Raw genomic sequence first — 25558 nt, forward strand, 5'->3', positions numbered from 1 at the left:
TTGTGAATACTATGATCTTCGTGCAAATAATAATTAAGTTATATTTCCATTTAATAATAAGGAGAAAGAGGGCAGTGCTGCTACTACTGAGATTTGAACCAGCAACATTACACTGCTCAAAAGATTGACACTACACTTGCAGTTTTCTAGCGACAACAAAAATTTGATTTTCAATATTTCATAAAATTACTGACCGAATTTAAAGATTAAAATTACTGTCCTAATCTGCTCATTAAGAGGTATAGCCTCATGATAAATGATAAATAAGAAAACAAATGGCTTATTTTTTCACAATAACTTAACAGTCATGGACATAGTCAGTTTACAAACACAAGAACATTTAAAAAATTTAGAAGTAAACATAAATTATACACAACAATATGTTAATATGTTCATCTTCAGAATCAAATCAAAGTCACAAGGACCTAAGTCCGGGAAGTATGGCGGGCGGTACAGTACTTCCCAGTCCCATCGACTGAACAGAGCAGCCACAGCTTGCGCTGTATGCGCCCACACATTGGTGTGCAAAATGACGGGTGGGTTGTGCAGAAAGTGTCGTTGCTTCTTTCACAAAGCTGGTCGCATGTGATGCTCCAAAAACAAACAGTAATGCTGTGCATTGACGGTCTGCCGTGGAGGAAAGTAATGCGTTAGGATAACACCGTCACAGTCGTAAACAAGATCACCATAACTTTAGACCGCTCCATTCACACCATCAACAGAACAGGCTCTGCTAACAGTATACTACGTCTTCCACATCACTGGCAACGGGTTCTACACAACACTGGTGACTACTCCGAACGACAGGAACAGGTGAAAACATGTAACTTTTTTGTATCGGTTGTGAATAAATAGTTGCCACTATTTAAGTTCCAACCCTTGTATTAGTCAAGGAGTCTATGTTCACATTCCCTACTATTATAGTCTGTTTTTTATGAGGGGGAGCCTTTTGGCAAATATTAAGGTTAGAAACTGTGTATACTTATGAGGCAGAGTAGCTCATGCGTGCTAATTACCCAAGAGCACTCAGCAACTTCCGACAAACTTTACACGTAATTTCAAATCCTTTCCAAACTTTTTCTCACCTCCTTGCTTAATGTCAAATATTTAGAAATTAACACATCTGTTAAGTAATAAGAAGTCTGAAGCTGTTTTATACAGTGAGTTCAATTCTTTGAAGAATGGGGGATTTACTTGTATGTTAACATTCTCTGAATGTTTAACACTTAGCAGCACTCTAAAATATTCTATGCTCCAAAGGCAATTTATAAGAAAGAAAGAATTGTGTCAAACTGCTTTAGAAATCGGTGTCCGTGCCCTATTCTTCAAATTCTGAAAGTACTGAGAAAGTCGAAATTAGCACTAAGTCAAAACCAGTAACGATACCACTTGTGTAACATGACGCTGAAATACGTAACTAAAAAAAAGAATGTAACAGGACTCGTAATGAGGACAGAGTTCTATTAATGTACCTTGCTGGCAGTTGGTTCCGGTCCAGCCAATGGGGCAGTGGCAGTGGTAGGTGGAGCCGCGCGTCTCGCAGGAGCCGCCGTTCTGGCACGGCCGCAGTGAGCGGCACAGCGCGTCCTCTTGGTCCTGCAGTGCCGTCTCGCAGTTCGTTCCCCTGCAAAGACAGCCCACTGAGAAAATCCGCTGCTGACAGTCAAATACGTGTGACGAGCGCTAAAGGCTACTCCACTAAGTTTCTAAAGTACAACGAATTATCGATTCGGACTCCAAATCGAAGTGTTGTCATCAATCACTCGATGTTCACTGCTGCGTAGAGAACACCTCCTGCCTTCTGCGTGTCAGAGGTACATTGAGATGATTCTGCAGCCTTTGCAGGCTTACCAAAGATGACCACATGTTCCACCCACCCCAACCTCATTTCCCCACTCCAGTCTCTTCCCTGATCAGTGTCCCAGTAATTCACAATGTGCATCCTGTATATTAGTTTCATACATTACAATGTGTATTTCCCACTGCTATAAAATACGAGGGCCATCTGAAAAGTTATCAGCCTCGCCCAGAGATCGCAACACTACTTGCGTGATTATTCCCCTTTATGTTACACACGTGTTAGTAGATGTGAAATTGCAAATCGTTCCACGCAGCAGTTGACAACGGGCAGTCATTTGAAACAGTTGTGAGCATAGTGTTAAAAACAGAATAAATAAATAAATAAAAAATAAAAAGAAATCCAGTATCGTGCAGTGATTAAATTCTGTGTAAAAGAAGATTTAAGACCGACCGAAACTCATTTGCGGCCTGTAAAGGTGTACGGTAGCTCTTCACCTTCAATTTCTCCTGTGAAGAAATGGGAGTTCGAGTTTAAATGTGGGCGTGAAAGCGTCCGAGATGATCCACGCAGAGGACATCTGAAAAGTACGAGCACACCGAAAATCGTTGGCAAAATGCGTGATACGATTTTGGGAGATCGGCATATAAAGTTGTGTGGAAATTGCTAAAACTCTAAGGATGTCGAAGGAATGTGTTGGTCACATCTTGCACCTGAAACTGAATGAGAGAAAACTTTGAACAAGACAGGTGCCAAGTGTGCTCACTGGGGATCACGAACGCATTTACACAACGCTTTCTGAAACGTGCTTGCTGCATTTTATTAAGAAAAAAAAGAAGCGACTTTTTGATTCTATATGTTGTTGAGGATGAAAACATGAATTCGCCATTACACACCCAAATCCAAACAGAAGTCTATGCAGTGGATAGAATCCGCTTCTCCAGCTCCAAGAAAGGCAAGAATAGTGCTATTGATGGTAAAGATCATCGCCTCGGTGTTCTGGGATACGACAGGAATTTTCTTGATTGACTGTCTTGGAAAAGGTAAATTTAGATGGAGAATATTGCTCTCAACTTCTAATGAAACAGGACACAAGCATTTATGACAACAGACCCAGCTTAAAGAAGGAAAAAATCATCTTCCATCAGGACAATGTACAAAAGTATCTTGATAATGGGGAAATCGAGGGATTTGCTCAGTGAAGTGTTAAAACGTTCTCCCTCCAAATCTGACTCCCTAGGACTTCCATCTATTCTCAAAACTGAGGAAATTCCCCACTGTTCTGCACTTTTCATCTAATTGAGAAGCCACTGCCACGTTAGATGGGTATATTACAGGAGATTGTGTTGAAAAATAAAACTTCTTCGAAAACATAAATTAATGTTTTCACTATCAGGCCAAGAACTTTTCAGATCGCTCTTGTATTTACTTAATCTGAAGTAATACAGTTTTGTAAAAGGCACGTCCCCATTAGCAGATTCTCACATTCAAAGCTCCCAAGGTTATGTTTATTTTGTGGTTGTTGGTTTTTCCAAGTTTGAAGGTCCATGGACTAATTTTATGTTTGAAGTAACTAAGAAATAAAAACTTGTCTCAGCTGTGGAGGTATGCATGTATGTGTGTCTGTGTGTGCGTACTTTCACTAGGAAAAGAGTGAGAGATTGAAAGCTAGTGGGAATACAGCTTCTGTTACATATGTGTACTGTATTTACTCGAATCTAAGCCGCACTTTTTTTTCCGGTTTTTGCGGTCCAAAAAACTGCCTGCGGCTTAGAATCGAGTGCAAAGTAAGCGGAAGTTCTGAAAAATGTTGGTAGGTGCCGCCACATCTAACTTCTGCCATCGAATGTATGTAGTGCTACACAGGCACGCTTCGCAGGCACAAAGATAAATAATGGCGCCAAACCCTCTGCGTCGGTAAAAAAAAAAAAAAGAGAAAGAGGTGGAAGACGAGCTTTTTTCTGCACCTCGAATTTCGACCATTGCATTTTCATACATTATCCAACGAAGTAAATACAAATTCCTTATTGTCCATCTTCGAATGTAGCAGCATTTCAATGTACTATGAAAATCCGACTGGCAAGACTGTTTGGGATGTTTGTCAATATGGCCAACTCTACATCCTGAATTTTTTCGTACCTGTGAGAAACGATGGTTCCTTATAGGAACTTTTATGAATTGTGAATCGCATGCAGTATTCTCTTCACCATAAGAATAATACGAATATAAATATTTGCCATGTATTCTTTCGTGTTTGCTGCTAACTCATTTAAATCCTGTCTGCCTAATATACTAGGAAACTAGAGTGAGACAACAGCAAATGCAGAAGAATATACATATGTTTATATTCATATTATTCTTATGCTGAATAGTGATACAGTCAGAAATGAAGCATAGAAATTGACTAGATTTTTAAATCCAAGATTTCAGTGCAGAATGTAATGAACTAAAGAGGCATCCGCAAAGATTTTCAAACGGAGAAAAATTTTCACTAAACTCTCGTTCAGAACATCTTCTATCATACGCTGTCTATTATTTGGTTCTTGTTGATCGTTATCAAAGAAAGCAGCAGTGTAAGTAACAACAAATAGCAGTCTCTTGCCATTGTTTCGCTAATGAGACGATTCCTCTCTCTCTTTTTTTTAAATTGTAAGCGGCGGTAGCGCGCACAAAAGCAAGCCATGCCGCGAGCGGTGACAGGTCGTAAACACTCATTATCAGAATGCGACAAACAATGCAAGACACAGTACAGTAATGCATTTTCAGCTTCGAGTGACGTAAACACCTATGACAAAGAGAACGGCACTTATCAGATCAAAGAAAAATAAGCAATCAATTCAAACCAGACGAAGTACACGAAAAAGGAAGAGTACCCGTATAAATACAGGCGGAGCACCTGACGCATAGCAATGGCTACCTGGTAAAGCTTAACTTCTAAGCTTACGACTCGAACCAAACTACTGTAGTTGTATCGTCATTCATTCGACCTAAATTGTGTCTCATATTACAATGGACCAACTTTGTTTCGATTTGGAGGAGCCGCCTAAAACTTTTCTCCCCCCTCGAATTTCGAGTCTCAAATTTCAGGTGCGGCTTAGATTCGGGAAATTTTTTTTCCCCTTCTTTTCGAGTCTCATTTTTTCAGGTGCAGCTTAGATTTGAGTAAATACAGTATCCACCACACATTAGTCCACTATAGGTGAGCGGTTGCCTTTCCATTTTACACATTGCTCCATCCAGAAATTTCCATTACTGTTACACAAAAACTTCAAGCCATGTTTCTTTATTATCACTCAGCACATTTCAATATGGTGTTACCACACTGTTGCCACATACTGTTTATTAGAATTAAATCACCTGAAACTGGTGCTCCCAACACCCTGCAGTAACTCGTCTAACTCGCTGAAAACTTCTCAGAACTACACTCAACAGTCCACCTTCAGCTGATCTTGTCACGTGGGTTGTGACATTATTCTTATGTCATCAAACAAGTCTCACATATGATCATATGATAAGCTGTACAATTTCCAGAGACACTGAATGACAGTTTTCAGTTTGACTCACGGGGCTCTCACGGATTACTGGTTTGTCGTGGAGTGATATGCTTTCATTGTGCTGGTAAATGGAAATATAAAACTGCAATGTAAAAGCATAACACCAACAGGTTTCATTAGAACTACAGTTGAGGATCGATTATCAGAATACTGATAATCTGAAACGTCAGTCAACTGTGTGGGGTTCGAGTCAAAAATTTGCGTATCACGCACTTCCGTTAGTGGCCGCTACTTCTCTGGCTCTGCAGAGCTCTTTTCCTCTCCCAGACAACAAAGAGCAACGGTGCTCGATCTCGAGTCTGTAGTCGTGATTTGTCAGTGGCATCTGAGACTTCATTTGTGACACTGTCCTGTAGTTGTACCACCTGCAACGGTGAATAAATGTGAATGTGTCGTTCTCTGTATTTCCTATAACCTTCAAATAATAGACCGACTGAAGAATGGCATTAGCAGATCAAATGTATCTAGGGGACACTGAGTCGGGCAGGCCACAATACCGGATATTAAAAAGAACAGTGACACCATAACAAACTTAACAGTGGAGACACAATCTTATACAGAAAAACATTGAGAATGGCAGAAAACCAGGTCTTAAGAGACTTCAGTTTACACACGGTTGATGCAGATGCCAATAAGTGGCTCCTCGACATGTGAAAAATGAATCGTAACAAATAAGAAACTTGGGGGGAAACGCTGATCTCGAAATGACTGTGGCTGGCTTATGCATTTCAAATCAACGCAAGGGATTATAGAACTGGACACTCGAGATGACGAACTGTCAGCTGATACTGAAGCAGTTGAACATTTTAAAGAGTCTTTTAATAAATTGATCGATAAGGACTGCTATAACACAACTGATGTTTACAGTGCACACACAAATGGTTTGTATTGGAAGAAAATGCCACAAAATCCTTTGTTTCCAAGAAAGAAACCTGGGTGTAAGGCACACAAATCTCATATCACTGTTACAGTATGCAAAAATGTTTCTGGAATGCACAGGCTACCCTTGCCGATTGTAGGGAAGTGGTGCTCGTGGAGACTACAGAAATTGCTGGTCACCTACAAGAATCAAAAGACTGGACAGTATTTTTACAGACTGGTATGACACTATTTATCCCCGAAGTCAAAAAGCGTCTGCATACAACTGGTATTCTGGAAATGTTTTGTTGTTGACTGATAACACCCTAAGTCATGCCTCAAACCTTTCAATGGAAAGAGAAAATGAAAAGTTTCAAGGTGACAATATTACGAAAAGGATAGATTGCTACTCACCACATTGCGGATACGATGAGTCGCAGACAGGAGTGACAAAAGGCTACTAAACACGTAAGCTTTTGGACAGAAGGCTTCCTTCCATAATAGACAACATACGTTCAACATTCACACACAACACCTCACATATATGACCACTGTCTCTGACTGGCCTTGACCACTGTCTCGGGTTGGCGGGGTCAGATCAGTCCGTACACGTCACTGTCTCTGGCTGATGGGACCTGACCAATCACACGTGACCACTGTCTCTGGCTGGTGGGGCCCGACCAGTCACATGACCACTGTCTCTGGCTGGCGGGATCTGACCAGTCACACGTCACCACTGCCTCTGGCTGATGGGGCCAGACATGTTATACATGACCACTGTTTCTGATTGGCCACAACCACCGTCTCGGGCTGGCGGGGCCAGACCAGTCCGTAAGTGTTCCCTGTCTGTGGATGACAGGTCCCGACCAGTCCACACGTTACCACTGTCTCTGGCTGACGGAGCCCAACCAGTCCACACGTGACTGTTGCGTCTGGCTGACAGGGCCAGACCAGACTGGTCTGTCCCCAGCAGCCACAGACACTGGTCATGTGTGGTGAGCTGCATATATGTAAACAAGATAATGATAGCTGTAGAAAACCCAGAAAGATAAGTGTCAGATTGAAAGAAATGGCTCCCACAGATGATAGTATTAAAATCCTTATGGTAAACTGCTGAAGCATTCATAACCAAGTGCCAGTGTTTGAAGCACTCATGAAAATTAGTGAAGCTCACATTAATACTAGGTAGAGAAAGCTGGTTGAAACCTCAAACTGATAGCAGCGAGATTTTTGGGGAAAATTTAAGTGTATATCGACAGGATAGGCTAATGGGAAATGGAGGTGGTATACTTGTCGCAGCAGACAAGAAACTCAATTCCACTGAGATAGAAATTGAAACTGCACGGGAGATTGTTCGGGCAAGACTCAGTATCAGGGGTGGGCATAAAATGATAATTGGATTCTCCTATCGCCCACCAGAAAACTTTAAGGAAAACCTCAGTTCACGTATACGTAAATTCCCCAATCGTACAGTAATCATTGCTGGAGACTTTAACCATCCAACAATTTGTTGGGAAAATTACAGTTTTGTTAATGGTGGGTGTGGTAAGATATCCTGTGAAACTATACTAAATGCCTTCTCTGAAAACTACCTAGAACAGATAGTTAGGAAACCCACTCATGATAGAAACATATTGGATCTAATGGCAACAAATAGACCTGACCTTTTTGAGAATGTTCACTTCAAAACTGGCATCACATGATGTGGTTGTAGCAACAATGATTACCGAAGGGGAACTTGGAATTTTCACCACAGTGCAGGAGCGAGCACAGGAACTACTGCTCCACTTTAAAAGACTAATTGACCATGCACTGGACAGATATGTACACAACAGAACAGTTCATAATGGGTGGGAACCTCCATGGTATACAGTCACTGTAAAGAAACTTCTAAAGAAATAGAGATTACTGCATAATATGTGTAAAACAAAGCATAGGGCTATAGGCAGACAGATCCTGAATGAAACACATTTGGCTGTCAACAGAGGAATGCGTGATGCCTTCGATGACCACTGCAGCAGAATATTGTCAAACGATCTTCCATAGAACCCAAAGAAATTCTGGTCATATGTAAAGGCTATTAGTGGCACCAAAGATAGTGTGCTGTCCCCAGCAAATGAGACAGGAACTGAAATTGAGGGTAGCAAAGCAAAAGCAGAAATCTTAACTCTGTTTTCAAATGTTCATTTATAAAGGAAAATGCAGGAGAATAGCTCCAGTTTAATCTTCATAACATTGGAAAGAGGAATGACGTCAGTATTAGTGTCAGTGGCATTGAGAAACAGCAGAAATCCTTGTAACTGAACAAAGCTCCAGAGCCAATGGAATCCATGTTAGATTCTATACTAAATTTGCAGCTGAGGTATCCCGTCTTCTAACTATAATCTATCGTAGATCCCTTGAAGGAAAAACAATGTCCAGTTCTTGGGGAAGAGCACAGGTCACAACTGTCTACAAGACAGGTAGTAGAAATGATCCACAGTGCAATATTTCTTGATTTCTGAAAAGCCTTTGACTCGGTACCACATCTACACTTATTCTCAAAAGTTCTATCACATGGGGTATCAAGCGAAATTTGTGGCTGGATGGAGGACTTTTTGGTAGTGAGTACACAGCACTTCATGCTGGGCTGAAGCTAGCCAATGCCCTACCAAAAAGTCTAACAACCCTTCCTCCTAACAAATTAAAAGATCAGCTAAGAAGAATTCTAATTGAAAACCCTTTTTATTCCCTAGACGAGTATTATATCTGTATGAAAAGTGCTTCATAAGTATGTCAAGCTCATAGTTTTAAGTAACCTGCAACTAATATAATGTTGATAAAAACAATATTTGTAATATCGTGATTGTATACTACCAAATGTAAAATTTATTAATACAAACATATCTTTAGCTTGTAATTTATAAACTGACGTATTCAGAAGAATAATCTGTATGATGTCCTGAAACTGTGTTATTTCTAGGAATTGTATCTGATTATTCGATGTTGAATAAATATTATTATTATTATTATGGAGAATCATTATCAGGCATAGAAGTATCTTTGGGTGTACCTTAGGGAAGTGTGTGGTACACTTGCTGTTCATGTTGTATGTTAATGATTTTTCAGATAATATTAATAGTAATAGGGTTTTTGCAGATGATGTAGTTATCTATAATAAATTACTACAAAAAGTTGCTGTATAAATATTCAGTCAGATCTTGATTAGATTTCAAAGTGGTGCAAAGATTGGCAACTTGCTTTAAACATTCAGAAATGTAAAATTGTGCAATTCACGAAACGAAGAACCGTAGTATACTATAATATCAATGAGACACTGTTGGAATCGGTCATCTCATACAAATACCTACAGTCCCTGGCCAAATTATTAGACCACTGCACATTTTTAATGTTATTTGTAATAATTACATGTTGAGTACTATATTTAATGCGATTAATTGGAAAATTTATGACTGTTATTCAGGGCACTTATTACATCTCACCATTTAAAATAGCTGAGGTCAAAGCCCTCATTAATACGAACATGTATTCCAATTGCGAAATTTCGCGAAGGTTGCAAATGTCAGAAGCTAGCATGAGGCGTATAAAGAAGAAAACTGATTCAGGCGAAGAATTGAGCCCCAGAAGGAAGAATAAATGTGGAAAAAAACTAATTTTCACCCCAAGGTCATAAACATTTCTCAAAAGAATTTGCCTAGAAAACAGATTTGCAACAACGAAACAGATAAAATCTCAACTGGAAGAGGCTAATGTGAATGCACTGTTCGCAGAATGTTGAAGGATATTGATTTCAAAGGCTGTTGACCTGCCAGAAAAACAAAGTTAACAGCCATAATGAAAGCAAAGCGTCTGAAGTAGGCTAAACACTGGTGTGATAAGGATGTGGACTTCTGGAGATCGGTAATTTAACTTTAAAATTATTATTTACGATTTGGTATAACCTATGTACACTTATTCATAGTACATTAATTATGTTCCTCGATTTTTACAGGTATGCTTCAGCGATGAAAGCACATTTGATATTTTATTTAACAAATCTCAGTATGTGCGCCGTCAAACAGAAGAAAAATTTCATCCTGGCTGCATTATTCAGACCGTAAAACACGCAACTAAGGTGATGATTTGGTCTGTCATCTGTGGCAAGAGTGCAGGACGTCTTTACACGGTTAAAGGCATAATGAGGCAAGGAAGTCCTGTAAAAACGGTTAATACCACAGCTCAGAGGATGAGAATTAGAGAATTTTTATGCAGGATGGAGGTCCCTGTCACACAGCCAGGTAAGTTAAATCCTTTCTGAAGGAACAAAATATCCTCTGTTAGACTGGCCGGGTAATAGTCGCGACATGAACCCCCTAGAAAATGTATGGGAACTGATCAAGTAGTAGGTGCTAAAAGATGACATCACAACAAAAACATAGCTCTTAGAGAAGATCATCCATGTGTGGTACCATCATCCACTAATGCAGGACACAGTACAGTCCTGTATGCTACGTCGTATTAAGGCTCTCACAGCTGCACAAGATAGTTCGACAAGATATTACAACTAATGTTTTCACTTTCACAATGTTTTAATTTTTTTGTAATTATTTAAATAAAATAATTTCAACAAATACTACTTTTATTTATTTGTTCGTTATATCACCTTAGTTACAAATTAGATTACACATAATCATGTTATCACAATTTATGTATTACAAAAACAAGTTTTGTTAGACACAAATCAAAATTTGCTTAAAAACTGTACGGTGTCTAATAAATTGGCCAGGGACTGTAAGTGTAACAATCTGTAGCGATATGAAACGGAATAATCGCATAGGCTCAATCGTGGGTAAAGCAGATGCTAGACTTCAGTTTATTGGTAGAATACTGGGGAGGTGCAATCTGTCTATACAGGAGATTGCTTACAAATCACTCATGCGACCCATCCTAGAATACTGTTCAGGTGTGCTGGACCCATAGGAAATAGGATTAACAGCACATATACAGAGAAGGGCAGCATAACAATTGAGAGAATGTCACAAAGATACTGAAGGAAGTGAACTGGAAGACACTTGAAGATAGACGTAAACAAACCTGAGAAAGTCTATTAACAAAGTTTCAAGAGCTGAATTTAAGGAATATACTACAATCTTCTACATACTGCACATATAGGGATTGTGAGAATAAGATTAGAATAATTACTGCACACTGCAGTCCATATGTGAAGGGAACAGGAAGAAACCCTAATAACTAGTACACTGGGGTATACCCTCTGCCATGCACTTTCTAGTATAGATACACGTGCAGATGTAGAATGAGTATATGTATGTTGTCTATTTCAGAAGAAGACCTTCTGGCCAAAATCTTGTGTAAGTGTAAGTTGTCTTTTTGTTGTTCCTGTCTGCGACTCAACATCTCCACTATATGGTGAGCAGTAATTATCATTTTCATAATATATATTGTCATTATTTCATCCTGAATTTTCTAAATTTAAAGTTTCCTCCCCCCAATGTTACTTCAGTCCTCCAACAAATGCATCAGCAGAAAACTGAAAGCTTTATTATAAAAAGGCATTGCTGTGCACGATTCTGATTGGGGAAGATGTGACAAAGATTTCAAGAAATGTACACTCGAAATAACTCCAAGGGTGCTGTGTACAAAGAAGCATTGCCCAAGGAAAAGGTTAGAATAAGCTCCTTCCATCAGATGAGCTTATCACTGGAACTGAAGGCCCACCAAACAGCCAATTTGTATCACAACTGACTGGCTTGATTAGAGAATCTTCATGACTGAAAAACTTGTGAGCAGGAAATAAATCAAGACTGGCAGGAATATGATGTTGATGACCCCAGGTATCCATTAATGATGGATGACGAAGTCTTTGGATGAATGAGACCCTTCCGATAATGAGGTAAAGCAAGGCGACAACTGTACTGTAAAAAGACCATCCAGTGAGAAAGTTTTTCACTGCCTCGATATGGCTATTAAATGGTCTGAAAAACTAGGAAAGTATGATGTTGTTCTGTTACTGTGTTTTACAGGTGTGCATGATTTATTGACAAAAAAGTATGTCTCAGCACTGAAGCAAAAGTCAATTTTGGACTTTTTTTCATGAACTGTAAGGCTACTTTAATAGCAAATGAATGCTTTACATTGGGTATGTACAGTATTTGTAAAACATATGAAATATATGCAATTTTGTGTTTGATACACATATGTTTCTTTGCTTCATACTGCCCTCCTCACAATAGTGGTTCATTTCTTTCGTAAATGGTTGGTTATCGGAGAAATCAGTAATGTCACAAATTGTTTCAGATGACTGATGTAATATATGCACTGCAGTTAACAAGAACTGTACATAAAGTTTACAGCAACAACACTAACAAATGTTAACTGTGTGCAGTATCCAGGGACACTTAATAGAGAAATGTGTTATTTGTTTACTGCCCGCTGTAGGCCATTTATAACAGTCGAGAGCTTGCAGCAGAAGAGATTTGTTTCACAGTATCAAAGGTAAACAAGTGCTCATACCTCTTAAGGTATGTATTTTAGAGCCCATATTTACTGGCCATTTCTCCTTGCTTTGGTCCACACTGCCACCTCTCAAAACAATGAATACAAATTATCTCTCAATTAAAACACCACCTATTGAAACTGGTGAAAAGTAGGTTGAACAGTGCTATCATATTAGGCACTGCAGGATTGGTTCATCAAAGCTATTCAACATAAAATATACCACTACAACTACAAGGTGGGTCCGACTTCCAATAAATGCTCAGATTAATTTATAAAAGCCAAGATTAATTTGTAAACGAGAAAGCAAATACGAAAGCTTGTATCACACGAAAAAGGTAATCAGCTTGAAGAAAGGCAATTTCTCAGCCAAGGTCGCATTTGTAAAACCTTTATTTATGACGACCAGTTTCGGTAAACAGAGTTAGCCCCATCTGATCTCAGTACAGGTCAATATATGTGCCCAATCTGAGTTCTAAATGTACTCCATATTATCCGGACAGTTGACGTTAAGATGCATTGGCATGTCGAAGTTAAACCCAGTACATGCAATATCTTCAGAGTCAAAACCAGTATTTACAAAATGTTTCGCCAAGTGCATCTGTCCCACATTACAGATCACAGAGCACATCAGAGATGCAAGAGTGCCCCCGAACGGAGCTAGCTCGTCCGGCACAGCAATAAGAAAGTAGAAAGATGGCTTACGTGTATCCCGGTGGGCATTCGCAGTAGTAGCGACCAGAGCCAGGAACCTCGATGCAACGTGCAGAGTTTTGGCAGGGGTTCATGTCACCGCGGCAGCCACCTACAGCCGTCGGGCCGAAGCCTTCGTCGCTGGCCGTCGGAGGTGGCGTTCGGTCCACGCACTCCTCCACGTTTGCTGCTTCCACCAATGCATTCACCAGATCCACCGTCCGGCCGGACACCTTCAGCTGTCAAGGGAACAATTTGGCAGTTGGTTACTCGTTTTGTTGGTACTAGAAGCTACTATTATTCTTGAGGAACTTCACTGATGGAGATCCACAATCACAGATCACTTCCCATTGAAATATAGCAATTTGGAGCATCTACAGTCGTTTTGATATCATTCGTAGAGTAAATAATTTCATGTAAATGATAAGAATGCCCATTAAAATTGTGTACGAGACATGTAAACATTACAAATTAGAACAGACTGCTGCTCACAAAGAGAGGTACTGAGCAAGAGACAGACACTCTAAAACAGTCTACTTTTATATAGGCCTGTCCACTGTTCAACACCTCCTCTACATGATGCTAGCAATTTATTCTAACTCATAATGTTTTTACATCCCATATTTTCCATTCTTGACTTTTTGACAACGCGCTCATTTTTTTAATGTCTCTGTAGTCCACTATAACCCTAGCTGTGCTAGAAACCAGTGATGAATGGAACTAGTAACTTATCAAGGAACTCTTAATGGCAATTTACAGTGTTACACACTGTAATCTGCGACTTTTTATGCCAAAAAATATTTTATTCACCTGTCCTCATTTTCACCTTATTGTGCAGTTATACAATGGAAAAGTGAGAGAAACAGTGAAGTAGTTTTGAACGTACTTCAGAGATGCAGCCGACAAAGCCGCGCGTTACGGCGGCGTTCTGTGACACGGTGATGGCAGCCCAGTTGACACCTCCCAGGAAGAGCGGCGTGCGCAGGTTGAGCCCGCGGTTGGCAGCCCCGCGCCCACCGGCACTCTCGAGCCGCGTCTGCCGGTCCTCGGCGACAGTCAGTGACGCCTCCTTGTAGTCGCGGCGCGCCGTCAGCGACGTCCACTCACCGGCCACAAGCCTGTGCCAGCTGCGCAGTACCTTCAGTCCTGCAGACAAGCGACAAATGTTACGACTTCCTGGGGGATCACCTCTACACATCTCGCATCCTAGAGAATCTGGTTGGTCATTACCAAATTGAGGATCATTGGAAGACAGGTGATATAGTTTTCCTGAAATCCTGTTGGGTAAATTTAGATAACTAAGGGACGGGGAAGGGGGGAAGACGAAAATGTAAATAGTTTTGACGTCACACTCGTCGGTATTACGTAGTCTTTGTCCTAATGCCTTTGACACATTTTGCAGTTGGCAATGATTGTGTGTGCAGTGTGGTTTGTTGTTGTAAATGGCACATTTCCTTTGCAACTTAAGTTTTATTATTTATTTATTTTTCTCTTGTTTCTGTTTTATTGTTGCAATAGTGGGACACAGTAGTATTCTTCATTAGAGCATTAGTTCTTACCAGTCAAAACAATAAAAATTTAATTGAAAACTAAAACAACGAAAAATTTTCAGAATTCTAAAAAATTCCTGGGTTTTTCCTGGGCTGTATATACCATGTGCAGTAATATTCGAGCATTAAGAATTGTGTTAATATGCAGCTAAAGATGTATACTGTTGATATTCTATGGTAAAATAATGAAATAATTTATAGCATTCAGGCCGGAATGAAGGTTTAGCAACCACAATTATCAAAATCTTTTAATAGATGATATAACACCAACCTGAAGAGTCTAGAAAGGAACAACTGATAACCTCCTGCATTAGGAATATATTTTCCCAGAAATAAATAAAGAAAATTAAAATTATTTTCTTTCCTACTGCTAGAATTTATGCTATCATATGGTGTCCACTGTTTTCACAATTTGGTAAATTTATTTTTAGTGTTTCACTTTTGTGGGTGGATGCCCTTACTGTCATCACAGACATCAATAAGGGAGGGGATTCACATCCACCACCTGTCTGTGAATCCCGTAAAGTTAGTTCTGTGTATTATCGATATTTTAATTGTTTGCATATCATATTTTCCGAAATGGAGATAGAGGACCAGCCAAGTACGTGCCTCCACAAGTGCGGAAAACTGCCTGAAAACCACATTCAGACAGCAACAATGGTGTAGCAGGTCACCGACGTTAATCTGCCACGTGGACTCTATCGGATCTGGGTCACGTCCCTGTCTGGCATGCTATTGCACTGCTTGTTAATTTATACTAGCAGGTCGAGAATATTCATCCCTTCCTGAATTACAGATTTTGGAATTATGGCAAGCCACACTACTGACACAGCAAGAAAACTACTTCAGTGACACTCTGCATATTCATCCTTTGTCTGGAACTAATTTTCTTAATAAAACAATGTGATACATATAATAGTACTGCCACATTCACTATACAAACATACATTCAAAACTATGTGAAAATATTGGAAACACCTCACACGACATACCTGCACCAGTGTCATAGCGGAATTCGACGGTCCTGTTGTGGATGACGATGGCGAAGAAGTCTCCCCTTCCGTCTGTCGACTGGCCACTGTACGCTATGATGCCGTCATTGAGGTCGTCTGGTCGGAACTTGATGGACACTATCAGTCTGCATTGGAAAATCACAAATTAGTGGGATGATGGAAAATCACTTTTACACTTTGAATAACTGGTCTCAACCAAAGAATATAAGACAGCGAGTATACCCAGGAGTTGTACACGATGTAACGGCACCTTCAGAATGGGACACAATCACTGAAGGTGCGCTACACTTGATTGATATCGCATCTACTCTAGCTCTTGTTACTGGGTTGGTCCATAAGTTCGTAGCATTTTCCCATAAGTTTAATAAACACAGCAGATACACATAACAGAGACTTTAGTCATCAATAATATGTTGTCCTTCACTATTGACAACAGTCTATCAACGCAGGAGTAACTTTGCCATTCTGCAACTGTAGAAATTACGTGCTTTTGAGGCGAAGAACTCGTCAAGCCACGTCTGGAGTGCTTTTTTATCTGGAAAGGAAGTTCCTTAAACACTGTTCGAAAAGATGAAAATATGAGGGTGCAAGACCACGTGAATAAGGTGTGTTTGGAGTGACTTCCCAACCCAACTCCTGTATACTGTTTTCCCTGTCAGTCTAGCAGGATGCAGGTGGGGTTTATCGTGAAGTAGGATCACTTCACACAACCTTCCTAATCGTTGTTCTCGGACTGTGTCTACAAGATGTCTCAGCCGTTGACAATAAATGTCAGCGGTAATGGTTACAACTTGGGGAAGCAATTCATAGGATACCACACTGTTGCTTTTCCGCCAGATGCATAACATCTATTTGTGGACGTGCGCAGGTGTTTGTATTGGGAGTTGCTGCTTTGTTTGGCCTCATCCATGTCTTTCTTTTCCATATGTTCGCATAAAGACACCATTTTTTGTCACCAGTAATGATACCGAATAGGAATGGTTGATGCTGTTCATGAGCCAATTGATGATGAGAGCCAATTGATGATTTTTGTAATTTTGGCTTATATGCGGTACCCATACACTCGATTTTTGAACCTTCCGCATCGGGTGCAAATGGCGTAAGATGGTCGAATGATCAGAGTTTGTCAAAACTGCCGTTCTCAAGTACACTTATACGGATAATTGGGGATTAATGCCTTTAAACGATCTTCATCAAATCCCGAAAATCTTGCTGACAGTGGAGAGTCACTAAAGTCAAAACGAGCCTCCTCAAATCGAGAAAACCCTGTTCTTGTCATGCTCTGTCCAATGGCACTAACTCCATACACGGTGCAAATGTTTCTGGCTGCCTACACTGTTGTCACCCCTCTATTGAAATCAAACAGAAGACTACACCAGAAATGTTCCATTTCTCCACTTAGAACTCCATTTTCTACTGCCTACACATCCACTCACTATCTCCAAATGAGAGAATGTAAACTCAAATAGCAAAAGTGAACTACAAGTAAAAAATGACAATCAATAAATAAACCCCTTGCAACAGCAAAACCAGCATGCAAGACAAAAACACTATGAAGTCAGGCAGCAGAAATATTGTTGTTCTCTTTGCTAATGATGTATCTTGTAAGGGAACATTTTTTTGCATATTTTTTTTCATACAATTTCTGTTCAAAAGTAGTGTGATTTGCATCTCCAGAGAAAATGTGGATAGTTTCTAGCAGTAACCAGATGAAATATGTTTTTAAAAGTGTGTAGAAAAGCAGGAAGTAAGAGTAAATGTTTATAACATACACTGCAGAGAGAGAGAGAGAGAGAGAGAGAGAGAGAGAGAGAGAGAGAGAGAGACACTTTGTGACAAACGAGGATGTTGCTCTCTGTTGGCAGTAAAGAGATGTCTTAAGTGAGTAGAGAGACGTCTTAAGCTGTCTTTCTACACAATTGCCATTCAAACTGAAGCTCTTGTTGTCCTGTAGCACAAGTTTTTCAATACCGTCTCTGCAGAAATCTGCCATCTGCGTTGAAAGCACTGGCACGCAGTTCAGCATCAGTATCTAAATGTTATGTAGCAAACCATGTCTTCATTGCTTGGATGAGATGATAGTCACTTAGTCCCAAATCTGGCCTGTGTGGTTGATCAAGTAATTCCCATTCAAAACCCAATATCAGCTCTCAGATACGATTGGCTGTATGTACGTGGACATGCGTTGTTTGGGGGGCCAGGAGGTGGGGGAACCTAACTTTTGCACTGATTTTTTCCCGACGCTCGTTTTGTATTGCCCACCTTAACTCTTTCAGTTTTTGAAAATACCCTTCTGAGTTAATTGTTGTGCACATTCAAGGAAATCAACGAGAATCACTCCCTTACAGTCCCAAAACACAGTACCTGTGATCTTTCTTGCTGGCAGTGTTTGCAAAAACATCCTTGGTTTCTTAAGAGAATATGTATGTGTCCATTCCAATGATGCCTTTTTGTTTCACAACTGACACACTTCACGTAAGTCTCATCCCCAAGTTGTGATACGATCGATAACTTTGTTACAATTTTTCTCATAATCTTTGAGGCAGGCCAGTGTTGCAGTCTGTTTGTTCCTTGTGGTCTTCCATTAGGGTCCTGGAAGCTCACCTAGCACAAAATTTGTGGTAACCGAGCTCCTCCGCCACAATTTTGTGCACCAAACTTGGTGAAATTTGGGGAAAATTTTGCGAAAGTTCTGTAATCGCAGAATGACAATTTTCACAAATTTTGTCGTCGATTTTCATCACCAGCTTTTCAGTCACAAAGCTGGGCCTGCCACTGTGGTCCTCATCGTGAACACAGGTACGGCCATTTTTAAAATTAATGCACACTTGCCTCACTCGATTTTCACTGATTATTCGTTTTCTGTACACATTGCAAATGTCACTATAAATTTCAATCGGTTTGCAGTTTCTTGCCAACAAAAATCTAACAACAGATTGCACCTCACAAGTGGTGGAATTTTCTACTGCAGTGCATATTTTAACATGTCACAGAAAGCAAAGTGGCAGAGACAGACAATATGCTACCACTGCTGGATGCCTACTGAGTGTAGGATAGTTATGGCAACAAGACGGTCGCTGTAGTCTCACCCACTGCCACGAAAGACGAAAGCGTGTTACTTTCTGGAAAGCCGTCACATTTTTAAACTAGTGGGAATGGTTATCAATGCAAAAAAAGCATTTCTAACAAAGACTTTAGCACTGCGTGTAAAGAAGAAAAAGAAAATATGATGCTGGCCGAGGGAACAATTGAAATTGACAGATAAATACACCCATGAGAATCTGTTAAAGGAAAAATTACGTTTAGAACCTGCTGATTACCAACTTTTATTTATTTCATTTACTGCGCTCCCGCTTTATGTCACGTGTATAATATCTATTTTCTTCTTAACCCCTTCCTGTGTAAGACGGTTGGGAAAGACTCGACGCCTTTACTGTTTTGGTAATTGCCAGTGTTCTCTTCTTTTTATCCGTACACCCTTTTATCGTAGTTTTTGCAATTGCAGAAACTCGTGATATAGCGAAATAAATTGTAATAAAAATGCTTTCTCACTAAACATATGTGGGAAAACAACACAAACAATATCCGACATCTTAGTCAAATCAGCCGCCATTCAAATTTACTTTCAGTGACGGCCTATGTTTGACAAGTATGCCAAATAAGACCACACACTGCCAAATAATATGATAAACTAGTTATGTTTGATGAACTGTTTGAGGTGTCTACAGAGCCTTAATGATGGAAGCAAAATGATTTACACTATTCTAAGAGTGATGTATTCAGCCACAAAAACTCTTCAACAACTACCCAGTGATTCATTAGACAATAAAACTAACTGTGCACATGTTTAGTAGACAGACTGAATATATTATAAAATACAGTTTACAAATTGATCTGCTCGACACAATATTTTTCACTGAGAAAGTGTACTATAATAACTAAACTGAGCAGTCTCCCATCACTGAGAGAGTTTGCAATTGATTCACTTCGAAAGCTGTCAGACACGATTACAGCTGCACGACAGGAATTTGAACGCGGAATGGTAGTTGCAGGCAAATACATTTTGGAAATCGGTAGTGAATTCAATATTCCGAGATACACAGTGACAAGAGTGTGCTGAGAATACCAAATTTCAGGCATTATTTCACACCACAGTCAACACAGTGGCCAACGGCCTTCATTTAATGACTGACGGCAGCAGCATTTGTGTAGAATTGTCAGTGCTAACATACAAGCACACTGAGTGAAATAACACAGACATCAATGTGGGACACACGGTGGCCATTAGGGCAGTGCAGTGAAATGGACTATGGCAGCAGATGAGCAATGCGACTGCCTGTGCTAACAGCATGCAGTACCTCTACTTGGCTTGTGACCATATCAGTTGGATTCTAGACAAATGGGAAACCACAGCCAGGTCAGATAAGTCCCAATTTCAGTTGGTAAGAGCTGACGGTAGAGTCCAAGTGTGGTGCAGACCTCCGGAAGTCGTGAACCCGAGTTGTCTACGAGGCACTGTGCAAGCTGGTGGTGTTTCTACATGTCCCTTGGTCCAAATGGAAATGGTTATGTTCAGCTACTCGGAGACCATCTGCAGCTATTCACGGATGTCACGTTCCAAACAATGTCATCCCACTGGATCACAATTATTCACATAAGTTTGAAAAACATTCTGCACAATTCGAGTGAACGACTCGGCCACTGAGATCGCCCGACGTGTCATCCCACTGGGTCACAATTAGTCTGAAGAACAATCTGGGCAATTCGAGCAAACGATTTAGCGACCGAGATCGTCCCGACACGAATCCCGTCGAACATTTACGGGACGTAATCGAGAAGTGAGTTCACGCACAATGTCTCGCACGGGCAACAGTTCGATTATGGACGGACATAGAGGCAGAATGGCTCAAAATTTTTGCAGGGCACTTCCAAAAACTTGTAGAGTCCACGCCAGGTCAACTTGCTGCACTATCTGTGCAAAAGGAGGTTTGACAATTGCCTCCACAGCATATTAGGAGGATCCCCTGACTTTTGTCATCTCAATGTAAATTATGACCTGCTAAAGGAAGGAACGATGAGAACAATGGCAGCTACTTGAGGTGAAACTGGCAGCTATTTGAGGCGAAATTAACAAATCTTGAGAAAAAAGACAAGAAATAATATCGCAAATAAATTTGAGTAGGTTGAAATTTTTCTATTATTTTGAATTCTTTGGAAACAAACGAGAATTCCTACTAAGATAACAACATTTGAAACTGCAGTTAGTTGCATTAATACAGACGGTCTTCTGAAACTTGGACCACGAAATGGTGAGTGAAAAGGAAAGGTGTCAGACGACTCGGTGGATTTTTGCATATGTCCAATAGTAAAGAAAAAATTGAAGCAACTATGACTGTTTCAGAATGGACAACATACTTTTTTAACAATTATCTGAAAGCTCTTGGAAAGTTCAGTGCACCGATTCAATGTCTGTTAGTGTTAGCACAGAAACTTTCTGCTAGCGTATCCAAGAAATGCGCTGAGTCCGCTGTGATTCTTATGAAATGAACATTTCATTGTCTCTGTAGCTGACACTACTAACATACACTTGTGCAGAGGTGCCGGAATTGGAGGTTCGTCGATCCAAATCCTGGTGGTGGACAGTTTTCACTGCCAGTGTTTGTCCAGCAAAGGGAGGGCAAGTGGTGGCGTAAAGTTGCCGACCGTCGGCCTCTGCACCAAAGCCCTCCATTAACACACTGACTGCCAACTGCAAGTTATCTCGTACCTGAACGACCTGGCCACTGGAAACGAGTTTTTGCATACAGTCAGGTACGAAAACATCTGTCACAAGTATGTCCAATTTGCAGTCAGTGACATGTACAGTAAATTGTGTGGGAGTGGTGGTACAGACTTTTTATTTTTGCACTTGGAATAAACTAACAAAAAAGTGCATACAGCAGTTCAAACAAATATTTTTGCTGTAGACATAAAATGTATACTTCATGTCACTAATGGTAACGAAAATAAAGTTTTATTTTTATCGACGATATATCTCGAAGAATTCTTCCGTGCAAAGAACTGGCCTTTCTTCACAAATGGGACTAAGGTAGTATCTTTTGTTGCATGCACAGTCTTCACAGATCTGTTGGCCACAGTTTTATCTTGGTGGTGGGTACTGCCTCTAAATAATGAAAGGTGCCATCTGTTCTGATTTTCTTTCGGGTCTGTGGCATCTTATCTCCAATCAATGCCCGAACAAATTTTTCTCCAAAAGCTAGCGATTTGATTTATTTCCGTTATGTGTAGAGCAAGCTTTTTTGGCCATCTAATAGTTTTTCGCGAAGCCGAATAATATGACAGCATTCGATTTGGCCGATCGACATCTGCCGTGCCATTTTGCTGTCTCCGACTACGTTCGGTTTTGAGGCAACTTTCTCATTTTGATTGCGAGCTTCCACCATTTCGGCACGGTGATTATTAGAAATGGTCAGGACTCCCCTTTTGTCCTTCCATTTGCAAACAACATTGTCATTTCTTTTCCACGCCGTCTGACTATTCTTCTGTTTGATAGTAACTAACAATATTGGGATTTCCTTTCTGTAGTTATGTAATGTTCTACATAGATAGGTTTTGTAATCTAACAACAGTTTGGTGTGTGATACAGAATTATAAAAACTGTCCATGTGAAGCATATACCCTTTGTTCAAAAAAGCTTCCATCACCTGTGAAACAACTTCAGATGCATGACCCACCTCGGCCGTCTCCTGTGACTTGCCACAGTAGATTTCTGTTTCGAGAACCACGATATTAGATTCACAGAATTCATAAAACTTTATAAACGTACTCACGTTTCTCGTTCTTGATATACAGGGTGTCCCACTCAAAAATATCTGATTTCCAGAACCCAGGAGAGAAAAACCACAAGAGATACGACAACGAAAAACGCACCACATTGTAGAACGTTTCAAAGAATTTATATTCCCGCGTCAGAAGTGCCGAGTATCATCGCCAGAGCGCAGCACGGTCGCATGAAGTGAAAATGGTGATTCCATAGCAGCGCGAGCAAGTAGTAGTGTGGTTTACAAAAACAAAATCGCAGATTACTGTCAAAGAAATTATCGTCTCGTGTATGAATGTGATCCACCTGATGTGAAAACAATTAAGGAATGGTATAGGAAGTTTCTGGCAAAAGGAAGTGTTCTGAAACATTCTGGCGGTGCATGTTATGGAGTTTCAGAAGAGACAGTGGAGGACATCAGACAAACTTTTCTCAGAAGCCCACATAAGTCAATTCGTCAAGCATCTAGGCAACTCTATGTATCTCGATCGACAGTGCATCGTGTAGTTCATCAGCATATTTGTACATGTGCTTACAAAGTGCAAATTCTGCAACATCCGACACTGAACGACAAATCACGCCGACAACAATATGCTGCAGTATATTGATATGGATGCCTGCTTCCTGGAAAGATGTTTATTCTCAGATGAGGCAATCAGATGAGGCAACCTTTCATCTGTCAGGAAGGATTAATAGGCATAATGTTCGGATTTGGGGTTCGGAAAAATCCCCACTTTGTCAATGAACATATTCGTGATAGCCCAAAACTAAACATCTGGTGTGGGCTAATGCACGACAGTATTGTTGGAGTGTTCTTCTTTGAAGAACAAACAGCGAATGGATCAATGCATCTAGACATGTTAGAGCAGTTTGTGTACCCTCAGACTTGCAACCCAACACCATTTTTCAACAAGATGGAGCTCCGCCACATTGGTCAACGACTGTTTGCAAGTTCCTGGATAGGAAATTTCCCAATCGTCATTGGATCGAATGTGGAGGACCCGTTGACTGGCCACCACGTTCACCCGACATTACGCCGCTTGATTTATTCATGTGGGGATTCGTGAAGGACCGCGTGTACGCGACCAAAGTGGACGATATTCCTACATTGCGACATCTTATCACTAATGCGATTGCAATGACAACAGAGGAAATGTTACAAAGATGACAAGAAATTGAATACAGACTCGATATTCTTCGTGCTACAGATGGTTCACATGTAGAGGTGTATTGATGATAAATAAATTAAACTTCCTGGCAGATTAAAACTGTGTGCCCGACCGAGACTCGAACTCGGGGCCTTTGCCTTTCGCGGGCAAGTGCTCTACCATCTGAGCTACTGAAGCACGACTCACGCCTGGTACTCACAGCTTTACTTCTGCCAGTACCTTATCTCCTACCTTCCAAACTTTACAGAAGCTCTCCTGCGAACCTTGCAGAACTCTCCTGCAAGAAAGGATACTGCGGAGACATAGCTTAGCCACAGCCTGGGGGATGTTTCCAGAATGATAAATAAATTCTTTGAGATGCTCTACAATGTGGTGCATTTTTCATTGTCGTATATACTTTAGTTTTTTTCCCTGGGTCTTTGAAATCGGGGAGGTTTGAGTGGGACACCTTGTATTGTCCAAAAAACAGACGGCTGTGCCACAAAACCACTGATTCATCTATGCAGAGATTCTTGTCTGGAATATAATTATTGCTCATGATGCTATGGAAATGGTCCATTGCATTGCATTGCATTGCAATGAGTTGTCTGAGAAGTGTAGAAATCTCAATAGCCACTGAAGTATGTTACTACTCATAGCAGATCTCCAGAACATAACCCTGTAAAAAGGACTTTTACTCCACTAATGTTCCATAGATGGAAAACAGTAAAGACCCATGAGCAACAGCAACCCCAGCAATACTTTCTATGACATCTGTAACCCTGCAGCTCGAAGCCTGGTCGATTTTCTCCTCCCGTGTTTTTCAGCTTCCTGGCTCGCTTATAGATTTGCTTGTTCACATAATGACATTAGGAACTCTTTGTGGAGCAGGTGGGCGAGCGGGTGTACACGAATAATGGTGGATCTTGAGGAATGTCACTCCACTCTTGATTGTTATTTGTAGTGCCTGACATTGGACCAATCTGCTTATCTTCTTCATTGTATTCACTGCATCTGAATCCTCACTTGAATGCTCACATGAAGAGGGTTCATACAGACTTCCACCGTCCAAGAATTCATTCATAAACACATCCCATTCCCATTCGTTCACGTTCAAGTTTTACATGACTCAGTTTTCTCCTATTACTAGCCATTTTATGAGAAAAACTGAACAAAGATAACGATAAATGTCAGTGAAACACCTACAATGAAGACTGAACACTACCGACGTAGTTGCAACAAAAGACTCAGTTTGTGTTGTCGAACAAGCTTCAAAATATGTGAGCCGGTGACCGATTGTTGACAACGAGTTATCTCGCAGTTGGCGTCTGAGCTGAACTTCCAAGCTCTGTATGCCAACTGTGAGATAACTCACAGGCTCCATTTTTCCACAAAAAAAAAAAAAAAAAAAAAAAAAAAAAAAAAAAAAAAAAAAAAAAAAAAAAAAAAAAAAAAAAAAGCTTTGATGATACAGACGAATGAGATGACAAATCGAACTGCATAAACCACTTAACGTGACTTCTGGGCCAGTTAACTCATTTTGGCTGTGGCAGTCAATGTGTTAAATTCATAAGCTCTCTGCAGTGTCTCATGAAGTGAGAGCATGTGAAACTACTAATGGTGACCTACCAG

General features: G+C 40.4%; 1 protein-coding gene across 1 annotated transcript in view; it reads right to left on the reverse strand.

Annotated features, from left to right (window-relative positions):
- LOC126427231 (basement membrane-specific heparan sulfate proteoglycan core protein) overlaps positions 1 to 25558 on the reverse strand; it is a 792772-nt gene that overhangs the window by 21859 nt on the left and 745355 nt on the right. The window contains exons 75-78 of the mRNA XM_050089468.1: positions 15938 to 16083; positions 14282 to 14541; positions 13408 to 13634; positions 1473 to 1624 (exon numbers count right to left, since the gene is read on the reverse strand). Of these exons, the coding sequence (XP_049945425.1) occupies positions 1473 to 1624; positions 13408 to 13634; positions 14282 to 14541; positions 15938 to 16083 (785 nt within the window). The remainder of the gene's footprint in view (positions 1 to 1472; positions 1625 to 13407; positions 13635 to 14281; positions 14542 to 15937; positions 16084 to 25558) is intronic.

This window comes from Schistocerca serialis, chromosome 11 (genome assembly GCF_023864345.2).
Source record: "Schistocerca serialis cubense isolate TAMUIC-IGC-003099 chromosome 11, iqSchSeri2.2, whole genome shotgun sequence".
NCBI classification, from domain to species: Eukaryota; Metazoa; Arthropoda; class Insecta; order Orthoptera; family Acrididae; genus Schistocerca; species Schistocerca serialis.